This window comes from Pleurodeles waltl, chromosome 3_2 (genome assembly GCF_031143425.1).
Source record: "Pleurodeles waltl isolate 20211129_DDA chromosome 3_2, aPleWal1.hap1.20221129, whole genome shotgun sequence".
NCBI classification, from domain to species: Eukaryota; Metazoa; Chordata; class Amphibia; order Caudata; family Salamandridae; genus Pleurodeles; species Pleurodeles waltl.
The window spans coordinates 196,346,505-196,367,017 of NC_090441.1; the positions used below are offsets into that span (position 1 = coordinate 196,346,505).

General features: G+C 47.3%; 1 protein-coding gene across 2 annotated transcripts in view; it reads right to left on the reverse strand.

Annotated features, from left to right (window-relative positions):
- Positions 1-20,513, reverse strand: part of SPEG (striated muscle enriched protein kinase) — a 1,321,813-nt gene that overhangs the window by 214,887 nt on the left and 1,086,413 nt on the right. For both annotated transcript variants that reach the window (XM_069227158.1, XM_069227157.1), the window contains exon 33: positions 2,242-2,409. In XM_069227158.1, the coding sequence (XP_069083259.1) occupies positions 2,242-2,409 (168 nt within the window). The remainder of the gene's footprint in view (positions 1-2,241; positions 2,410-20,513) is intronic.

The window sequence follows — 20,513 nt, forward strand, 5'->3', positions numbered from 1 at the left end:
ACATTTATCGCCGAGGGTGCCATCGACGGTCGAATTGTTTCCGAAAAGGACTCCTGGAATGGAGTATGAGGAGCAGAGGGAGGTGTTGAAAACAATCTCTGAAGAGAAGAAAAAGGGCCAGCTGGCTCCTTTCTTGGTCTTTCCTCCTCACTAGTCTCTCTGCTGTGAGACCTAGATTTTATTAGAGTCGTTGTGAGAAGACAATGATTCTCCCACTTTCCTTTTTGTAGAGGTGGTATGAGTCTTTTCCTCACACTCTGAACTTGAGTCAGAGACAGCTTTCTTCTTCCATAGCCACAGACGTAATCTTCCCTCATGGTCTTTGAGGGTTTTCACAGAAAAAGTACAACAGCACTTGCATTCTTTGGGATGATGGTTTGGATCAAAACAGTACAGGTATTCTTTGTGTGGATCCTAAGAATAGAGGCTGGATTTTCCACAAGTCTTACAAGGCCTAAAAAGCCCTTTTTTGACTCAGATATTCTGTATGAAAAACACAGCCAAACACATTTCCAAACTGTACCTTAGATGATGGTAGTCGCTGAAGAGATGAACTGGAAACTGCAGGTCAAAAGGTTAACAGTGACACACTGTAACTGAGTAGAGCTCCGGAAGACTCCCTAACACATGACATGCGGTAAAAAATCTGAGGTATGTTGGCTCTGCAGGGGATGAGTGCTATTGGGTCTCTTCTCTGACTGGCTGAAGTTTGGATGTATTAAGTCAATGTGAACTGGCTTCTAACTGCTACTGTGTTTTCAACTGCGTTCAATGCTTTAGCACTGCTTTTACAGTTACTGTGGGACTTCCACCATGGTGGCAGGGAAGATTCAAGCATGTGAATCTATAAAAGATACAATAATGGAGAACACACAGTGCAGCCTCAGCATGTTTCGAAACACGTCATGTGATTTAGTCAAGAACAGAGCAAGCTGAAAATATTACATTAGTTCAATCATTGATAATTTCCATGTGCTTAGGGGAATCCCATTTAAATGTGAGGCAACAAATCAATGGTTAAGCCCAAGGTCCCTGAAGCTAATCAAACAATGCTGAAGTTGGTGTCACACATACATGGTTGGTATTAATGTTGCAAAGAATTCTAGATATCCTTTAAATATATGATGTTTAAGTACTTCTTGTTTGGGAAATGATAGAGCCTAGTAGATGGGAAACCCATGAGAACAAACCTCCATAACCAATATATTCAGGATTTTTAGGCATATCTTTATACATGAGCCCTTGGTCCTCATTGGTCAGACAGACTTAAAAGACATGTATTGTTTTTTTCAAACGGAAAGGAGATAGTTTACTGATGTTATGAGGCTTAATCAGCTATGGATTTTCTGGCTTAATTCTGTACTGAGATATTAATATCTGCAGAATGTATAAGAGGAACTTTCAAAGGTATACTATATTCTAATATGTATCTTGCTGCAAGATAATATGACAGGATTCTTATCCTCAAACTGCTCTGAGAGTTAATGAAAGGTTTTTAAAGGAGATCCTTTCAAGCAATCACTAAGGCCATTCTACTTGCTTGCTCTAGGGTGGCCTTTCTGCTACCAGGTGGGCAGAGGACGGAAACTAATTATTTTCATCCATTATCTTGCTGTGCACATTTTGTTAAGTTGTCTGATAAACAATAAATAACAATGTGATGTGTCTTCCTTTGTGTGTGAAATGTTTCCCTTACATATGCATCAATGACTGCAGCACTCACTTCATACAAGATTGCAACCCAGGAAACGCTGATTGGTGGGTTGGCTTGTTGCATATGGTGGAGGTGAGAGAGCAAAAGATAAGAGCACCAGAAGAAACTGCATCTCAGGGACTGCATCCCTGGCTTTTGTCTAGGCACATCCAAGACTCTTCCTGTTTTGCATTTAGTGGCACAGCCAGTGTTTGCTTCAGGCTCTACCATCTTTCTGCACTACTTGCTGAAGGCATGGGTGTCAGGTCAATCAACGAGAAATATTATGTGAAGACTCAGGGGTGAGAATTCAAACTAATCATATTGACATTCATATTTCAAAAGAATAACTATGTTTATCTTATTTGACTCAGAGGGTGGTTGAGAATGGTCAACCGTGGAATTGCCCACCAAAGCAACAGACTGACACTCAATGCTTTAAGCTGGAGATGTTTTGAAGCTAATGAATACCTGTCTGTCCTTCTTCTTACAAGGTATGAGATGAGCACCCCACCACTCTCCTATGTGCCTTTCTGTTTTATACTCACGAGCCACAGCCACGGAGCAAGAACTGGTGGAGGTGCCCAGGGCATTAGCAGCAGCACACTCGTACAGGCCAGCGTCCCTGGGGCTCGCCTTCAGGATTGTCAGTAGATGCCGGCCGTCCTGGCCTGCAACAATTGTAATCTGCTCATTGGACTCCAAGACCATCTTATCTGCAGGACAAGTATAGATAAGTGAAAGGTGAGTACCAATGAAGAAGAAGAAGACATTCAAATTACAAAGGGCTAGAAAGAAGGTAAAATAAGACAGGAAATATGTGTGAAGAAAAATGTCAAGTTATCGGCCATGAAAAAATAATGCCTACTGGCTCATAGATATCATGATATAATGACTCTACATAGGAAAACAATAACTAATGCCCCATATCTACAATCAAGAATGAGAGTAAATGCATATTAAATCATATATATTGCATTTGAAAATATTTTTTACAAAATTAACCTTGCCAAGATAGATTAAATGTCTGCACTGGTGTAATATGGAAATAAATACACAAAGAACCCTAACAATCACACAATGCCTTAATATGGAAATAAGCAATCATAGAAAATCCTTTGTAAGTAGGAAAGAAGTTGGAGAAAATCATCATCTCCATTCAAATTCACATCTCTATGAAACTAAAGGAAAGCCTACAAAAACTCCCATTTCAGACTAACTCAACCTTCTTCAGTCAAAAATTGCAGAATGAAATAAACAGACTCAGAGAGCACTTTAAAAGAGTGACTCCCTTTCCGCCAGCTCCACATTATAAAGAGCTTGCCAAACATTTCTCTCAGAAAATCCAGAACATCAGATAGAATACTGACTGCACAGCCTCCCTTCTGACCTGCACTTCCCTACTTTCTCCAGAAAAGCCATGTCGTCTACTTGGACCCATGTCTGTCCTATTTTGCAGCATGACTTAAAGCTAGCTACCTTCAAACCACACCATTACCGCACTCCTTAGGAGCTATCCCAGCATCCCTTGCTAAGGATCACACTGATGTGCTGATTCCTTTCCCCTTATGGTTGGATATCATGCATTGCTCTCTGGGTTAAAGTACTGCCTCAGATTCCTTCAGTAGGAAGGAAGCAAGGCTTTTCCATCTATGCACCCAGGAGCTGGAACAGTATCCAAGCATTCATTAGGACCTCCAGAACGCTGCTCCAGTTCAAAAGGAGTTGAAGACTCACCTCTTTAGGGGATGCTGCATGAACGGTTCACAAACCATCTACCTCTCCTATTGACTGCTGGACTTTTACCATGAACAGAGCTCCACTGCATTTAGCTAGGTCAGCACTTCAGAAATACCACAAACATTCATATTATTAAGACAAACATATGTTTTGGGTCATGCCTGTCTTCCTCTGAAAACAACACACAATGCAGACCAGAATAACCTTGAAACCTACTTAGCCATTCTACTGTTACCTTTCTTTGCTTTGCTAAATTTATGGAAAAGCTTGCAGTCACTCAGTTGGAACATACACATTGGAAAATGTATTCCTGGCTTCAATCCGTCTTCAGATCTGGACTGTGCTATAAAACCACCATGCTCAAAATCCTAGTGGACATATCTTTAATGAAGGCAAACACTGTATTCTGCTGCTTCTTGAGCTAGAGACTGCCTTCAATACTACCAAACATAACACTGTGCTTCACACACCATATAGCAGAATGAGCATCAAAGGTACAATTGTGAACTAGTTCAAACCTTATCTTTCCGGTAGTAGTCAATGCATCAAAACTGTTTACTTTTTTTTTTAATATAAATATTTGTATTGGATTTTTACAAAGATAAATGTAATGGGCACCAACAGGTGCTTCTGAAAAACATTAAAACATGTCAGACGCTCGTTCTACGAAGATAGATCTCGGTCACAGGGAACGCCGTGCAATGATCTGACCACGGCTACGATGTTCCCATAAAGATACTAGCATATTTGATTAAGTTTACATATCAGGATTCCTGCAGTACTATACTGGGATGTGATAATTAACTGCGTTCATCACACGAGATTTCTTAGACCACGATAAGAGTACCGTTGAACACAGGCAGTACCTGATTTTAAGCCCTGATGAAGTCCGTGAGAGGGATCTCTCATTGGACGAAACACGTGTTGGCTGTGGAGGCTAATTGTATATGATTTCAAGGACATTTTCCTATCATGATTGAACTACTTCAAGAAATAAATTTATCCTGAACCAGAGCCTGGCGTGATTGCCTTCCACACAGAGGATTTATTACATCACCATACTCTTATATTTTACTTTTGTGAGTGCTCTGACAGCTGTTTGTTGTTACTGTCAGTTTCCTTTGAAACATTGGAGGAGTCAGGAAGATCCTCCTGTCATGAGCACCATGACAAATAATATTCTGTGAACTCGACTGTATGGACTTACTGTGAGCGCCCGTTACCTATGTCCTTCTTCCTAGCGGCTTTCTTCTAAAAACATGCCAGTTAGACCACAGTTTTCTAGAACAATTATGTTGTTAAATAACAAAAGCGAGAGCAGTAATATTGTCAGAAGTATTTCTACAGAATACAGAATAATGCATTTGGTAATGTGCTTATTTTGGAGGAAAGGGGTAGAGCAAATCCCTCATCCTCCATGGCCAATCCATAGTAGTCGATCCAAACTCCCCCATATTTTCCAGAATTTGCTTGGGCAACCACTACAATTTTTTATAGGCCACTCCTTGCTGCCATGAACAAATCCATTCCCTTCCACCATTCCTTCATATCAGGTGCCTTGAGTGCGCCCCACCACCTAGCAAGGTCCCATTTGGCCACGACCAGACCCATATTACACAACAGCAGTTTCAGTCGTGGTATGTCCACATCACTCGGTATTCCCAGCAGAACATATTAGGGGTCACTAGGCAGTTGCACCCTCAGAATAGCGCCAAGCTCAGAGAGCACTTGGTGCCAGCAGGTTTGTAAGAATGGGCATGTCCATAGTGTGTGAATGAAGTCACCTTGATTGTACCCACAATGCAAGCACTTCAGTGAGGCCACTTTCCCCATTCTGTGAAGGTAAGACTTAGGCGGTCATTCTGACCGCACCGCCCGCCATGCGGTCACCGCCATTTGGCCGCTCCACGGTCAAAAGACTGCGGAGGCCATTCTGGCTTTCCTGCTGGGCCGGCGGGCACCCGCCAAAGGAGCGCCCGCCGGCCCAGCGGGAAAGGCCCTGCAACAATGAAGCCGGCTCCGAATGGGGTGCTAAGCAGACAGTGAAAATCATGGTGGGGCCCTGTTAGGGGGCCCCTGCACTGCCCATGCCATGCCAGTGGCATGGTCAGTGCAGGGGCCCCCAGGGGCCCCACGACACCCGTTCCCGCCATCCTGTTCCTGGCGGTAAAAACCGCCAGAAACAGGGTGGCGGGAAGGGGGTCGGAATCTCCATGCGCCGCCATTGAGATTCAGCCCAGACAGGGGAAATCCGGCGGGAAACCGCCGGATCCCCTTTTCTGACCACAGCTTTACCGCCGCGTCAGAATGGGCAGGGAAGCACCGCCAGCCTGTTGGCGGTGCTTCCGTGGTCATCCACCCTGGCGGTCGATGACCGCCAGGGTTGGAATGACCCCCTTAGTCCGTTTCTAATAGCCACTTCTCAGGGGATCATCAATGCTGCCTCCCAGTCCAGGCCATCAAGTGTTACAATTTCAGCTTTCCATGTGGCCTGCAGTAATAGGAGGGTGTCAGGCATGTTGTTATTGATATTTTTATAAGTGGAGGTTACTGCTTTACCCTGTATTTTCCCTATCAGGAGCCTGCGTTCTAGGGGTCATAGTCAGGGAGGAGGTCCGGGGGAATGTGTTCAGCTTGCCATGCATGTGCGAATTGAAGGTATTTATAATACTGTCGGTCATGAAGTCGAAATTCCTTCTTAAGGAAGGAAAACAGCATTAGGGCACCTCCCTCCAGAAACCCCCCTATCTTGAAAAGGTCCATTTGGTCCCAGGATGTAAAGCCTTTCAGTTTGGTTACTTCTTTCAGGCTCCTACCCAACATAACAGGGTTTCACAGGTGATTTTGCATTTCCAACCCATTTAAGAGTTTGCCCTGTCCCAGGCGTCCAAAGTCACTTGGGTAGCTAGTAAGAGGCTGCTCCATTTCCCCACCACCATAGATGTAGTGTTAATAAGGGCATAGATGAAACTGCATCTTTTCTAAGGCATAAGTAGGGCGGTCACTGTCCATATAACCACAGTCATTGAGTGTTATTAGGTGGGATGCCCAATAGTAGGCCCGAGATCTAGAAGAGCAATACCGCTGTTTTATGAATTGTACTGCAATTTACAGAGGGCTATCCTGGGGTGGATATCATTCCACAAAAGTTTCATGAGTTCAGCCTCAATTTTAGTGAAAGTGCCCTCTGAAAGTTTACAATACGTGTTCTGCAGGTCGTACAAAAACTTCAAAAGAGTTAATGCTTTAAATGAGACTGTCCAACCCAGGAGTGTCAGGGTGAGTTATTTTCAGCGGCTCACATCCGCCTAAAAGTCAGTCAAGATGGTCAGGATGTTATGTTCCATACATCTCGCGGGATTTGTTGCGACATAGATCCCCAAGTAATGGAATCCCTCTCTAGTCATTTTAAGAGTGTGGGAAAGGTCAGCAGGGTCGAACATTTTCTAACAGGGAACACTATAGATTTTTCCCAGTTTATCGTATAGCAAGAGTGAGCTCTCTAGCACTCAAAGGTGCAGAGGATCACCTGGAGTGAGTCTCAGGGGTGGGATAAATAGAGCATGATGTGATCTGCATACAACTTAATATGAAAATATTGTATTCCTGGGTGGGCACGAATCAAACAAGCTAGAGGTTCAAGACAGGAGGGGAAGTTGGCGGCACATAGGCCATTCACCCTTACTGCACCCACAAGTGCCTTAGAGAGCAATGTTATCGAGCCTCTGAAATGCTGTCCAAATCCCATTTTTATCAAGGTCTGGGTCATGAAGGGCCAGTGAATTGCATCAAAAGCTTTCTCAGTGTCAAGTGAAACGAATAAGTGGGTATCATGCCTATTTGTGACTGTTGCCATCCAGTTGTGGAGTCTGCATACATTCCCCTGGTGGACATGGCAGCATGAAGCTGATTTGGTCATTGTGTATCAGAGGAGCAATCACTCCTAGAAGTCTGGTGGCTAAAATATTAGCTAGGTCTTTCTTTAGTTTCTGCGTTGATCAATGAGATCAGCCAATAAGAGCCGCAGGAAGTCAGATGTGTTCCGGGTTTGTGTATGACTACTATCATAGCCCTTCGCAGGTCATGGGAGTACACCGTTATCTCATGCTTTTACACTGAGATGAAGTAGGTGGGAAGCAAGCAGATTGAAAAATTCAGCCGGGAGACCATTTGGTCCGGAGTTTTACCTGAACGCAGGCAGCGTATAGCAATTTGGACTTCTGCTAAAGTGATGGCCACATCCAAAAGGTTGTGTTTCTCATTGGTTAGAGACGGCAGGTCAATTTCAGAGAGATAATCATTGATCTGACAAATGTCTACTTGGGGCGAGCTTCACAGAGGCATAATAGTTCACAAACTCTCTCATGATCATCTCATCTGTGGCGTGTAGGGAACCCTCTGCGTCTCTTATCTGCCGAATCCATCTGGCCTCTAATTCTTGGCAGCTCAGCCATGTCATTAATTTCCCCATCTTGTCACCGACCTCATAGAGGCGGTGTTGAGTGGCCAACATTTGATTACGCATTGCACCAACAGTCATTTCAAGTTACGCCTTGAGTAGGGCAGCTAACTGTCAGGATATCTGTTGGAATAGTAGGGGGTTCAGTGAAAGGTTTTTTTCCATTGTTTTTACAGCCCTGATTGCCTTTTTCCTCTTCAAGGTGATTATATTTTGGAGCCTGTCTCATGACTGCCTTGGATGCTTCCAGTCATGTGACCAGCGATGCCACTGAGTCTTTATTGTTAGAAAAACAGATGTCTATTTCTGTATGATCTCTTGCATCGTGGATCCGTCTCTAAGTTCCCAGGCATTCAGTCTCTAAATGTTGGAGTTGTTGCAGGGTTTTGGTCCCATTGTCACCCATAAAGGAGAATGATCTGAGAGTCCCCTCTCTAGGTATTGCGCCCTATGTATCGTAGCTACTTCTCCCTCTGATACAACGATGTGGTCAAGTCTGGAATAAACTTCGTGGGCCCCGAAGGAGTAGTTGCGACTGCGAGGAGGAAGACGTCTTCATAGATCAGTAAGGCCTAGTGTGTCAACAAATCGAGCCAGGGGTGTAGTTCTAGTCGAGTTCGATGTCTCTCCCAATCTGTCTAAGTCAGGGGACATCACATGATTAAAATCACCCCCCAATATGTGTAAAGAGGATTTGGGTTCAAGTAAGATATTGGTGATTTTAGTTAAGGTGCATGATTGAAGGCGGTGGGGGGCATAAGCACTAACCAGGATCACAGTCACCCTCCCCCAAATGCCCTGAACTGCTAAATAAGTTGCCAGTAGACCCAGCCTTGAGTGCTGCACCTGAAAACAAGGAGATTTCCTGATCAGAATAACTAACCCCCAGGATCCGCATGTGAAGCCAGCATGTGCCAGCACAGTGTATGTCCCTCTACCTAGAAAATGACAGTGTGTTCCCTTGAGGTGGGTCACCTGTAGGAAGACCACATCTGGCTTCAGGCTTTTGAGAGAAGCACAGACAAGTCCTCATTTGATCTTGCTACCCATCCCGTTCCAGGTAAGGACTAAGGGGGTCATTCTGAGTTTGGCTGGCGGCGGGCGCCGCCAGCAAACGGGAACCGCCAGAATACCGCTGCGCGGTCAAAAGACCACTGCGGTTATTCTGAGTTTCCCGCTGGGCGGGCGGGCGACCGCCAGAAGGCCGCCCGCCCGCCCAGCGGGAAACCCCTTCCCACGAGGAAGCCGGCTCCGAATGGAGCCGGCGGAGTGGGAAGGGTGCGACGGGTGCAGTTGCACCCGTCGCGATTTTCAGTGTCTGCTTGGCAGACACTGAAAGTCTTGGTGGGGCCCTGTTAGGGGGCCCCACGACACCCGTTACCGCCAGCCAGGTTCTGGCGGTCAAAACCGCCAGAACCAGGCTGGCGGTAAGGGGGTCGGAATCCCCATGGAGGACTCCCTTGGGCAGCGGGAAACCGGCGGGACACCGCCGGTTTTCCGTTTCTGACCGCGGCTGTACCGCCGCGGTCAGAATGCCCATGGGAGCACCGCCAGCCTGTTGGCGGTGCTCCCGCGGTCGTTGGCCCTGGCGGTAGTCTACCGCCAGGGTCAGAATGACCCCCTAAGTGTTGCCAAGGACCTCCATCAGTAGCATGCATCATGTCTAGTCATTGATATCAGTCTCCAACTTCCACTAGAATGTGTTTGATCTAGGCAAGCACTGAGTCTATCTCGCTGATTATCGAACCAAAAGAACAATTTAAACAAAACCATCATAACCATAGAACTACATTCCCCCTACCCATCCCCCATCCCTAGTCCTTGTAAGTCCTTCCATTGCATGAGGTATACACAGAACCACTCCAACTCTGTTGCACTCCCTATCCCAACTATTCAAATGAAATTCAAGTCACTGAAGATGAATGGATAGTAGGAGAAAGAAACGGAATTTGGGGAAGAAGAGGGGAAATTCAAAAAGGGAAGGAGGAGGGGACTGAAGGGGAGTGAGGTGGAAGAAGGAGGGAGGGGCAGAGAGAGCAGCATTCAACTCTAATAGATAGGTATCTGCGTCTTTATCAGTTTGTGCTCTTATGGGGCTCGTGACACCAAGTGTCCACAAGGGTAACACAATGCTCAGTTGCCACTTCTTGCGTCAGAGGCTCCGTATCTAAAGTCAGGGTCTCAGCCTACACGTTAGCCCCTTCCTAGCCCTGTTCCATTGCTGCATTATCTTTCACCAAAGGATGAATACCTCTGTTCCTGAGGAGGACTCTGTCATGTCTGTGCACTGGTGTACTCTTCCGAAGGGAGCGGCTCCCAGGTGGGTCTGACCGCTGTCGGTCATTTATCGATATGTCCAGTGTCTGTCTCTTCGTGGCTCTCCGGTCGGATATGGGGTCCTCTGATTGGACAACGTTGCTCTGTGACTCCATCTTCGTTGTCGCATGGGCCAGTCGGGCAAGGCGTCTGGCATCCCATGTCTATCGTGGGACCAGCCTGGGTCCGTGGGCGCTCCTCTAACCATGTCCAGGTCTCATCTGGGGAGTGGAAGAAGAAGGGTTTTCCTTGGTAGAGAACTTTTAGCTTGGCCGAAAAGAGCAGCATATATTGAAGTTGCAGGGCAGAGTTTCATTTTCTCTGATTCAAATGCAAGTCATTGACATTGGACTTCTAAATGTAGTTGTGAAATATCATAATCCTGGTGCTATCGTGACGGATATCGTCCAGCTTGCGCGTTTCACGAAGGAGCATGTCTCTATATGGAAAATAAAAAAACTTAGCAATAATAGGTTGTGCGGACGCCTCCATGGGAGATCTTCCCCATATGGCCCTGTGTGCCCTTTATATTATGAAGCATGTGGGAGCATGAGCATCAGGGAAGGTGGCCTTGAGCAAGGTGGAGATATAAACCGGCAGTGGCAGTGCCCTCAATCCCCTCCAACAACCAACAAAGCAGAGGTTATTTTGCCTGGCACAATTTTCTGCATCTTGAATTTGCCACAGGACCTCTGCGTTGATTTTTTGCTGTTTCTCTGCTCCTTTCTTTAGGGTCTGGACCATGTCCTCTATCTCAGAAATACTTTTTTCCACCACTGTCACTCTATCAGAGACATTATTGAGGTCTTGGCGTAGGAGAGACACCTCAGAGCGCACCTCCCCAATTTTGTTTTCGAGTATTTCTTTGAAAGACTGGATAGCTTGTAGTACATCTCCATTACTGGGACCAGTGGCGGCAGAGTCCCTCGGTTCCGGTGGCAGTGTGACCACCTTCATCCATCGGTTCATCTTGCCCTGCCATGCTTGTTTGGACTCTTTATCTCTGGCCATTATTTCAGGGAGCCTGCCAATGTAGTAGGATCTTCAGCGCCTCAAAGGGGGGGCGAGGGCTGCTGCTAATATCGTCCCTTTATGGCATAGGCAGGTAGGTCACTGATCTCCTGTGTCCCCTCCACCCGCAGCCCGAGGGGCTTCAGCAGGTCCGCACAAAGGGGGCTGAGGGGCTCCTCTACCATGCCTGAGCCCTATCAGCAGGAAGTTCCAGTAAGCACCCCTAGTTGCTCTTCTGCTAATCCTGGGCTGGTGGAGGTCCACCATGGGGACCCTGTGTATTTCAGCCTCCTTCGCAGCACCAGGTGAGGATCTATAATGCAGACTAAATGACCGGGGAGCCAAGGCTCTTGAAAGTGGGGGGGGGGGGCAAACAAACGAGGGCCTCTCTCCTTGTAATTTTACAAGCAGACCCCGGGAGCCCGAGCCATCTCCCTTGTCACTGCGCCGAAGGCCCAGTCATAGGCCAGTAAGTCGTAGGCCCCCCATCCCGCAGTCCCGGGGGACCCCAGCAGGCAAAAACCAGCAGTGGAAGCGGTCCCTGAGCAGCATCAGCCCGCTAAGCCCCTGTCTTTCCCCCATGTGACCCGGAGTCTTGCGCCTAAATCTCTCACCCCCAGGGTGAGCTCCACGTGTGAGCTCCCGGCCGCCCGGCCTCCTCGGCGGACGGCGGCCAGCGGGGAGGCCGGCAGTGAAGGGCTGTGTGATCCGGGGCAGGAGGGAATCTCCACCCCAGCAGGCCACGAGTGCCCAGGTGGCTCTCACAGGGGCTGCGGTGTGGGCTGGGGCTCCTCGGGCCGCAGTCGGACAGCAGCTCCAGGCGTCGGCAGTCCGTGCAGGCCGCTCAGAACCAGAGGCTGTCTGCAGGCACGGAGCTTCACCAGGGGGCCTGAGCAAGGAGGAGCGAGCACAGGGCCGTCTTCTCACTGTCCCGGGCTCAGGGATTTCAGCTCCCGCAGCCATCCCAGCGCTCTGCTCGGCTGCTGCCCTGCCCGACCTCGCGCCGCTCCGGGTCCACGAGGCCGGAGCTGTGAGGGGCTGAGTTTCAGTTGCAGAACATCGATGTTTGCAATTCGGGGTCTTCTAGACAGTGTAGAGGCCTCAGGGGATATACTGACGGCATCCTGAAGTGTAGAGAGCTAACCGGAGAGCCATCCGGGCTCTCCTATATTTTGTAAGCATGCTACGCACGTTCGGGCGGGGCACTGAGAAGGGGTATAAAATAAAGACGGGACTGCGCTGACGCAGTCCCCTGTGAGTTAACCAGCCATAAGCAGTGCCCTTGTCTTTCTTTAAAGGCTCCCAAGGCCTTTTCTACATTGGCGACGAGCGGGCTGTAAACGATAAAATAGCTACCCACGTGCCTCTATAATGATGTGCAAAAAGTTAAAAAATAAAAGGGGAAGAGCGCCACAACGACGACGCATGTGGCGGTGTGAGTGATCCCCGTTCCCCGGCCGCTGTCCTCAACGAGCTGAGCATTCTCAGCGTTTCCGCCTCACCTTTGTCCGGAACGGCTGCGTGGTGTCCCGCGGTGGTGGTCTGCGCTGGGCTGTGGTGCTGCCCCGCCTGAACAGCACGGGTGCTGTACGCGCCAAAGACTCCTGTCCCCGTGTGGCTGTGCGGCTGCCCCACCTCTACAACAGAGGCAGCGAGGGTGTGGGAGTCTGTGCGTGCGGGCTCCTGGACTGGAGGAGAGGATTCCTCCTTTGTGAGTTGAGCCCCGCCCTGCGCGCACCAGGGAACGCCACGGGGGCAGAAGAGGAGTGGTCGACTAGGCGATGCGTCTGTTGCCGAGGAAAGGCAACACAGCACGCCGAGCACGCTCGTAGGGCAAGGGAGGCCCAGGAAGTTGAGACCACTGAGCGCTCATAGTGAAATGGCACTGAGGGGTGTGTCCCTCCAATACAATAAACAAAATAGAAGGAAAAAAATATATAAAAGGAGAAACAAGAATTGTTAAGGAAACAAAAGGGATTCCATAAAAGAACACAATACATTGAAATAAAAGGATGAAAAGACTATGAAGTATTACACAGAAAAAAAAACTGGATAAGGAAAAGGAAAGTTGACTTAAATAAAAGGCGGAGAAACAATGTGAAACATTAGACACACACAAGAGCTGTAGCTTTTGAGAAAGTGTACATTTAAAGTAAAAACATGAGTGCACCACAACAAGAAAATGCGCCACCACCACAAGAAAATCCCCGCCTCCCTCACAACGTTGTCCCCATTCAGCCAACTGATTGATCCGGCCACAGCGGCACCAAGATGGCACCTATGGTTAAACTGACTAGACAACTATTTCTGCACCACCAGGGAAACAGATGGAGCGGTGCGCAGGTCACTAATGTTGCTGATAGGCGGACATGAGTTACAAGAGTTGTTTGATTCACTCCCAGACACTGGGGACAAATCTGACTTTGATGCGGCCGTAACGGCTCTTAATAGGCAATTTGATCCCCAGTTGAACTCAGACTATGAGAGTTTCAAACTGCGACAGGCGCAGCAGATGGAGATTGAGTCAATGGACATGTTTTATGCACGACTAAGAAAGCTAGCAAGTTCTCAACCAGCAGGAAGGGATCAGAGCTCAGATTATCCAGGGGTGCCAGTCCAACGCACTACGAAAGCTCATTCTGCGACAGCAAGGTATCTCCCTAGATGAAATTCTAATTCTTGCACGCTCTCGCGAACTGTCGGAGGTCCAGGCATATGCCATGGCGGCAGTGCGAGGTCAGTCGTTGGCAGCTGCTTCGTCCATAGGCCCACTCCAGGTGAAAGAAGAGCAGGTAGATGCTATTCAGTCTCGCAAAACGCCAGGACGACAACCAAACCCTTTTAGGCCCGGTGAACGTGTCTGTGGGAGCTGCGTGTATGAACACAAGGCTGCAATGGGATGCCCGGCAAAAGGAAAATCTTGCAATTGTTGTGGCAAAGGTAATCATTTTGCAAGAGTGTGCTGGTCCAGAAGGAATAAGCAAGGGGATCAAAAGGGAAAGGACGCTAACGTCCGGAGTGTAACCAAGAAGACTGAAGAGTTGGGAGATAGTACAACATCTAGTGCGCCCGTCTTCGAAGAAGACGAGGATGAGGACATTTTTGTGATCTCATTCACTGGTGGGAGGCAACAAAAGAAGAGACCGCCTCCGATGAGCAAGGTACAAGTCAACGGCACGTTAGCATCAGTACTCATTGACACGGGCGTCCGTCAATGTCATGGATGAGACCCTGTTTCAGCAGCTAACCCCCACACCGTCTCTCACCCCTATTGCCACCAAGATATACAATTATGGAGGACGGGAGCCCCTTCCTCTAAAAGGAACGGTGGAGGTGTCAGTAACCAGTGGAGATCGGTCAACACAAGCTAAGTTCTATGTGGTGACAGGAGATCGGGGCACCTTGTTGGGGTGTCACACTGTGGAAGATTTAGAGTTAGTGTTTTTTGCTCGCCAGGTATATGACTCTCAAGTGGAACGCCTTATCAGTGAGTTTCCGCAGCTCTTTCAGGGGCTGGGACGGCTAAAAGGGAAGTGCATCAAACTTCATGTTGACCCGAGTATTGCCCCGGTCGCTCTGAGACATCGCCGTGTGCCATTCCACTTACGACGTGCAGTGGAAAAGGAGTTACAACTGCTCGAGGACCAAGGAGTCATAGAAAAGGTAGATGGGCCAACACCCTGGGTTTCGCCTTTGGTAATAGCTCCAAAACCCAAACAGCCGGGAGCTATTCACATCTGTGTTGACATGCGTCTGCCTAATAAAGCCATTCGGAGGGAGAGGCACATAACACCCACCATGGATGACATCATAGCCGATCTGAATGGGGCGCAATGGTTCTCAAAATTGGATCTCAACGCTGGTTATCATCAGCTGGAGCTGGACCCTGATAGCAGGAACATTACTACTTCCTCAACACATGTGGGGCTCCGGCGATATAAGAGACTGAGTTTTGGGGTATCCTCCGCCGCTGAAGGGTTTCAGAATGCCATCAGAGAGACATTGTCAGGGTTGCCGGGGGTAATCAACCTGAGCGATGACATCTTGATACACTCCCGGACCATAGATGAACATCATCAACATTTAAGGGCTACGTTACAAAGGTTAGTGGAATCGGGACTGACTCTTCACAAGAAGAAGTGTGCATTTTATCAGACATCAGTAGAATTCTTTGGCTACATCTTTTCAAAGGATAGTCTACAAGTGGATCCCCGTAAAGAGGAGGCCATTCGTCAAGCCCCAATTCCACAAAATTCAACAGTAGTGCGGAGTTTCTTGGGAATGGCCACGTATTGTGGGCGATTCATTCCTCAGCTTGCCACGATGGCAAAGCCTCTGTGACAGCTCACAAAAGGACAACACCGCTGGGAGTGGACCCTGGCTGCGGACAAAGCATTCGCAGATATCAAAGCAGTGTTGCTGGACAAATCAACCATGGCTTACTTCAACCCCCATAAGCCGACGGAAGTAGATGTGGATGTGAGCGCCGTGGGGCTTGGGGCCGTACTTCTTCAGGAGCAGAGACATCAGGAGTGGGTTCCGGTTGCATATGCCAGCAGAGCATTGTCTGCAGTGGAAACACGGTATGCGCAGATTGAGCGAGAAGCCTTAGCGATTCCATAGGCATGCAAGCACTTTCACTTGTATCTTTATTGACACGATTTTCAAGAAGTGACTGATCATAAGCCTTTAGTTTCACTGTTTGCAGGAAGCCCACACTTAGCACCTCCTCGAATTGAACGATGGAATGTTCTACTTCAACAGTATAGGTTTTTGGTTATTTATCGCCCAGGGGTAAACAACCCAGAGGATTACCTGACTCGACACCCATCCGCACAAACGTTTGATTCTCAACAAGAACAAGATTAAGAAAGCACTGAAGTCTTTGTCAGTATGGTTGTGCAGTCTGCATGCCCCAACGCCCTTATCATCACAGACAATGTGAATGCTACAAAGGCTGATGTAGTACTGAAGCAGGTTACTGATGAGTTAGGTCACAAGAAATGGAAACACTTCCTAGAGAAAACGAAGGTGTCTAGCCAAGAACATAAGATGACTATGCAAGGTATGTGGAAGGTGCGTGATAAGCTGTTCACCGATACTAAAGGACTGATCCTGAGGGGAAGGAGGATTGTGCTTCCTCAGTGCCTGTGGGCTCGAGTGATAGAGCTAGCCCATCAGGGGCATCAAGTTGCTGCAAAAACAAAGGCGACACTGCGTACCAAAGTGTGGTTCCATGGATAGTCAAGTTGATGAGATGGTGGGGAAGTGTCACTCCTGTATCATCACGTCTGCGGAACCGCCCAGTTCTCCGATAGTCACAGAACCTGCCACTCTGAAACCGTGGGCGAAGGTCAGCATGGACTTTGGAAGCTTTCCGGATGGGCGGCTGACAGTTGTTCTGATGGACTCGTATACCAAATTTCCTGTGGCGGAGGTCATATCATCTACGGCATTTGAAAATGTGCGGCCAGTTCTCCAAAAGACATTTGCAGTATTTGGGCTCCCTGATGAGATCAGGACAGACAATGGACCTCCGTTTCAAGGGCAAGAATTTCACTCTTACCTTGATGGGTTGGCTATTTGTCATTGCAAGATCATGCCGTATTAGCCTCAGGCGAATGGTGATGTTGAAAGGTTTATGAGAACTTTAAATAGAGCCCTCAGGATAGGAGTGGAGCAAAGAGAGGACGGTGAGCAGTGTCTACAACAGTTCTTGAACGCTTACCGCCAGACACCCTATAGCACCACTGGGCGTGCACCAACAGCTTTGATGTTTAAAGTCTCTCCGCGTGACTGTATCCCACATGGCCCACGCTGGAAACCACCTGTGTTGGATGTGAAAGCCACTCAGATCGTCAGGAGGTTACTAATCAAAAGGCCAGCAAAAAACGGTGAACAAAACACAGAGAGTTCCGAGAAGGTGATCGAGTGGTAGTGAAAAATCGGAAGAGAGGAGGGAAGTTCCGAACATCTTTTGAACCCGAGGTTTGGGAAGTCATTGGTATTCAAGGGGCAATGATAATGGCGGCCCGGGGAAGACAAAGGGTTACAAGAAATGTGTTGCATTTCCGTAAAGCTGGAGTCTTCATCCCTGTGGAGGAGGAAGGAGAGATGAAGGAAATGACGGGTGTGTCGCCGAGCAGAAATGAAGAGACTGTGAGTGTACCTGTGGCATTGCCTGCTGCGCGAGTCCTGCCGTGTGATGATCCTGGACATGGGGGTGGGCTCGCTAGAAGTACAAGATATAACTTACGCCCTAATCCTGCTTCCAACAGTCAGCTAAAGGATTTTGTCTGCACAGTAGACCCGGTGTGAAGTGTAATTCAGTACCATCCTTTTCAGACTGAGCACTGGTGATGTCGGGTGTCGTGATATGAGGACATGTACTGTGGTCAGATGAACATTTTGGTTATACTAGTAGCTCATCATTCTGGGTTGTCTCTTATTTCTTTCCTTTCTTTATCCTCGTTTTCTCGCTCCATCTTTGGGGCCTGTTGTGTGGTTTTGGCTATGTTATGTTTATAACTATGTCTCTTCTGTGTGGAGTAAAACATGGGAGGGATGTACAGAGCTAACCGGAGAGCCATCTGGGCTCTCCTATATTTTGTAAGCGTGCTCCGCACGTTCGGGCGGGGCACTGAGAAGGGGTATAAAATAAAGACGGGGCTGCGCTGACGCAGTCCCCTGTGAGTTAACCAGCCATAAGCAGTGCCTGTGTCTTTCTTTAAAGGTTCCCAAGGCCTTTTCTACACTGAAGGACCGGATCGCAGATGCGTTAGCGATCAGTAGCTGCAACTCCTGGGCAACGCGGCCAGCTGGCCATGTTGTTTGTTGTTAGCTACAACCCTCGGCTGTTGACTTCCTTAACCCTATTTAAAGTTCTTTCTACTGTCCACAAACGTCCATCTTACCTCTCTTACTAATTAAACTCTGCCTCAAAACAATCAAAGTAATTACCTTTAAAGTGGGCATACGTGGATGATACTAAAACTGTAAATTAAGACTGACAATACAGAAAATCCTGACATGCTCATCCATTGCTTTTGAGACACTGGCTCATGGATGTCATAGATGAAACTCAAGCTCAATGAATAAAACAAGTTGCTTCTACTGTCTCCTTACAGCTCCAAGGTCCTCCTATGATACTAAATCGATTAACATCAGACTCTTAATATGGTCCCTAAAATTGGCAATCAACCAAATCTATTCATGCTACTCTAAGCAAGCATCTAAATGTTGACATATATCAGGGAAACAATTTGGAGCTTCAGATTTCAACTAAAGCTACTCCACAATCACAACCTCCTACTTAATCTTTTTCAATGTCTGGAAAATTACCTACTTTTAGAAGCGAGGTAGGGGAGGCTTAGTCAGTTGTGGAATGCTCAAGTCGATGTTGATCACCTAGGCAATGGAATACTTGAAAGCTGCATCTCAGGTGTGACCTGTGACAGAGAACTGGTGCGGGAATAATTTGAATCTGATGTGTGTGGCACACTCTCCTCTTGCAAACTTTGAAGCCATCATGGTGCTGTGTGCAAGGCAGGTGGTGATACAGCTCTTGCTGTGGAACAAGTCTTTCAATAGAATTTTTGATGTTGAAGTGTGCTTCAACTTTGAAACATGCTTTGAAGGTGAATGCTCTGGGTCTTTAAGTGTCAATGGAGACTTTGACATTAAGATATGCTTTGACAACGAGCTTTGATGAGCTTTTGATGGTGACTTCAATATCAAGCAGTGCTTTGGCAGTAAACGTTCAGAATACTTTGATGTTTAGTGGTGTCTCTACAGCATCTTCGACTGTGTACCTGTTGACAGTGAACAAACCAGTAGTTTTTCTGTTCTCGAAGTCGAACTGGAGTGTTTCCTCTTCCTCTAATGGTGTTTCTCTCGCAATCTCCCTCTGTGGGAGTCCTTGGAGTGGGGGAAAGGCAGGAAAGAAGGAGTATTAACTTCCCCAAAGCCTCCTGTTGACTCAGAGGCTACTTTTGCTTTCTTTCCTGGAGGCCACGTGACCTGATTGTAATCTTTGTCCTTTAGGGTCCTTCTGGAGAACGTTTCACAGTGGGTACAAGTCTCTGAATAATGGTCGTCCATAAGGCAAATAATGCAGAGAAGATGAGGATCTGTCTGGGATTTCTTTTTCCCACAAGAAGGGCACTTCACAAACAGTGAAGGCATTTTGACATGAAAATAATTTATTTTCTGTCAAACAACAGTTCATTATACTCGTAGCCTTGGCATACTATTTGATTTAAGCCCTGGGGAGGTGGCGGTCCCGTGGCATAAATAAGCCTAGGAGGGCGCACGCTCCTTTATTTTTGATATGCCACAGGACCATGCCCACTGCGCTGGGGTTTTTTAAGATTTGCTGCTGCTAATTTGAGATCCCGTCACCAATTTGCGGCAACATTTTTTTAATGCCATGCTTTTTTGCCCTGGGGGTCCCTCTGGCACCGCAGCACCAGAACTAAGGTGTCAGGGTGTCCCTATCCTGGCCCCTTTTCTTTTTTTCCTTTTTATCAGGGATTCGGCTGAAGCCGCATCCCAAGATGGCTGCCAACACTTCCTGGTTGAAGTGTTGGCAGCCAATCAGAGCTCAGCACGAAATCGGGAGGGTTTGTGGATCCTTAGCTTCCCTATATGTACAAATTTTAATGTTCTTTAATATCTCATAAACTACTGAATAGATTTACACCAAATAACAAAAAGGGCGCTTTCTGGAAGAGCTACCTTTCTGTCAAATCTGGTGTAAATCTATCCAGCGGTTCGAGCTGTAGACCTGTTCAAAAACCCTTTGGGTATTAACATGGGAAACACATGTTTTGGGGCCCCCCTGTTTTTCTCGGCCCCCGCTTGATGGATCACCTTGAAACCTTCCATACAGCGGCTGACGTAAGCGTTGATTTTTGGGGAAATATCTTCTGAAGATTCACTAACAGGCACCAAAGATATAGGTTACTAAAAAAATCCTTTTTCTATAGGAACTAGGTCCTAACTATAACTACCTAGCGGTGACCACCATTCAGTAATATATATAGTTTACAGGTGCTCTGTGATCCCGCACATGGGCAGGACTATTCAGTGCTTATTTCTATTGATGAGGATTTCCTGGAAGAGTTGTGCTAAAAAGAAAATAATTTTTGTTTATCTCTAGCTGATTTCAGTCAGCTTGATCAACTGCTTATTTACTCATAATAATACATAAACTTGTATTACTGTACATGTTTTCTTATGATTACTGCCAAAAAAAACATATTCAAAGCCCACTTGTAGGAAGCTGGCCTGGTG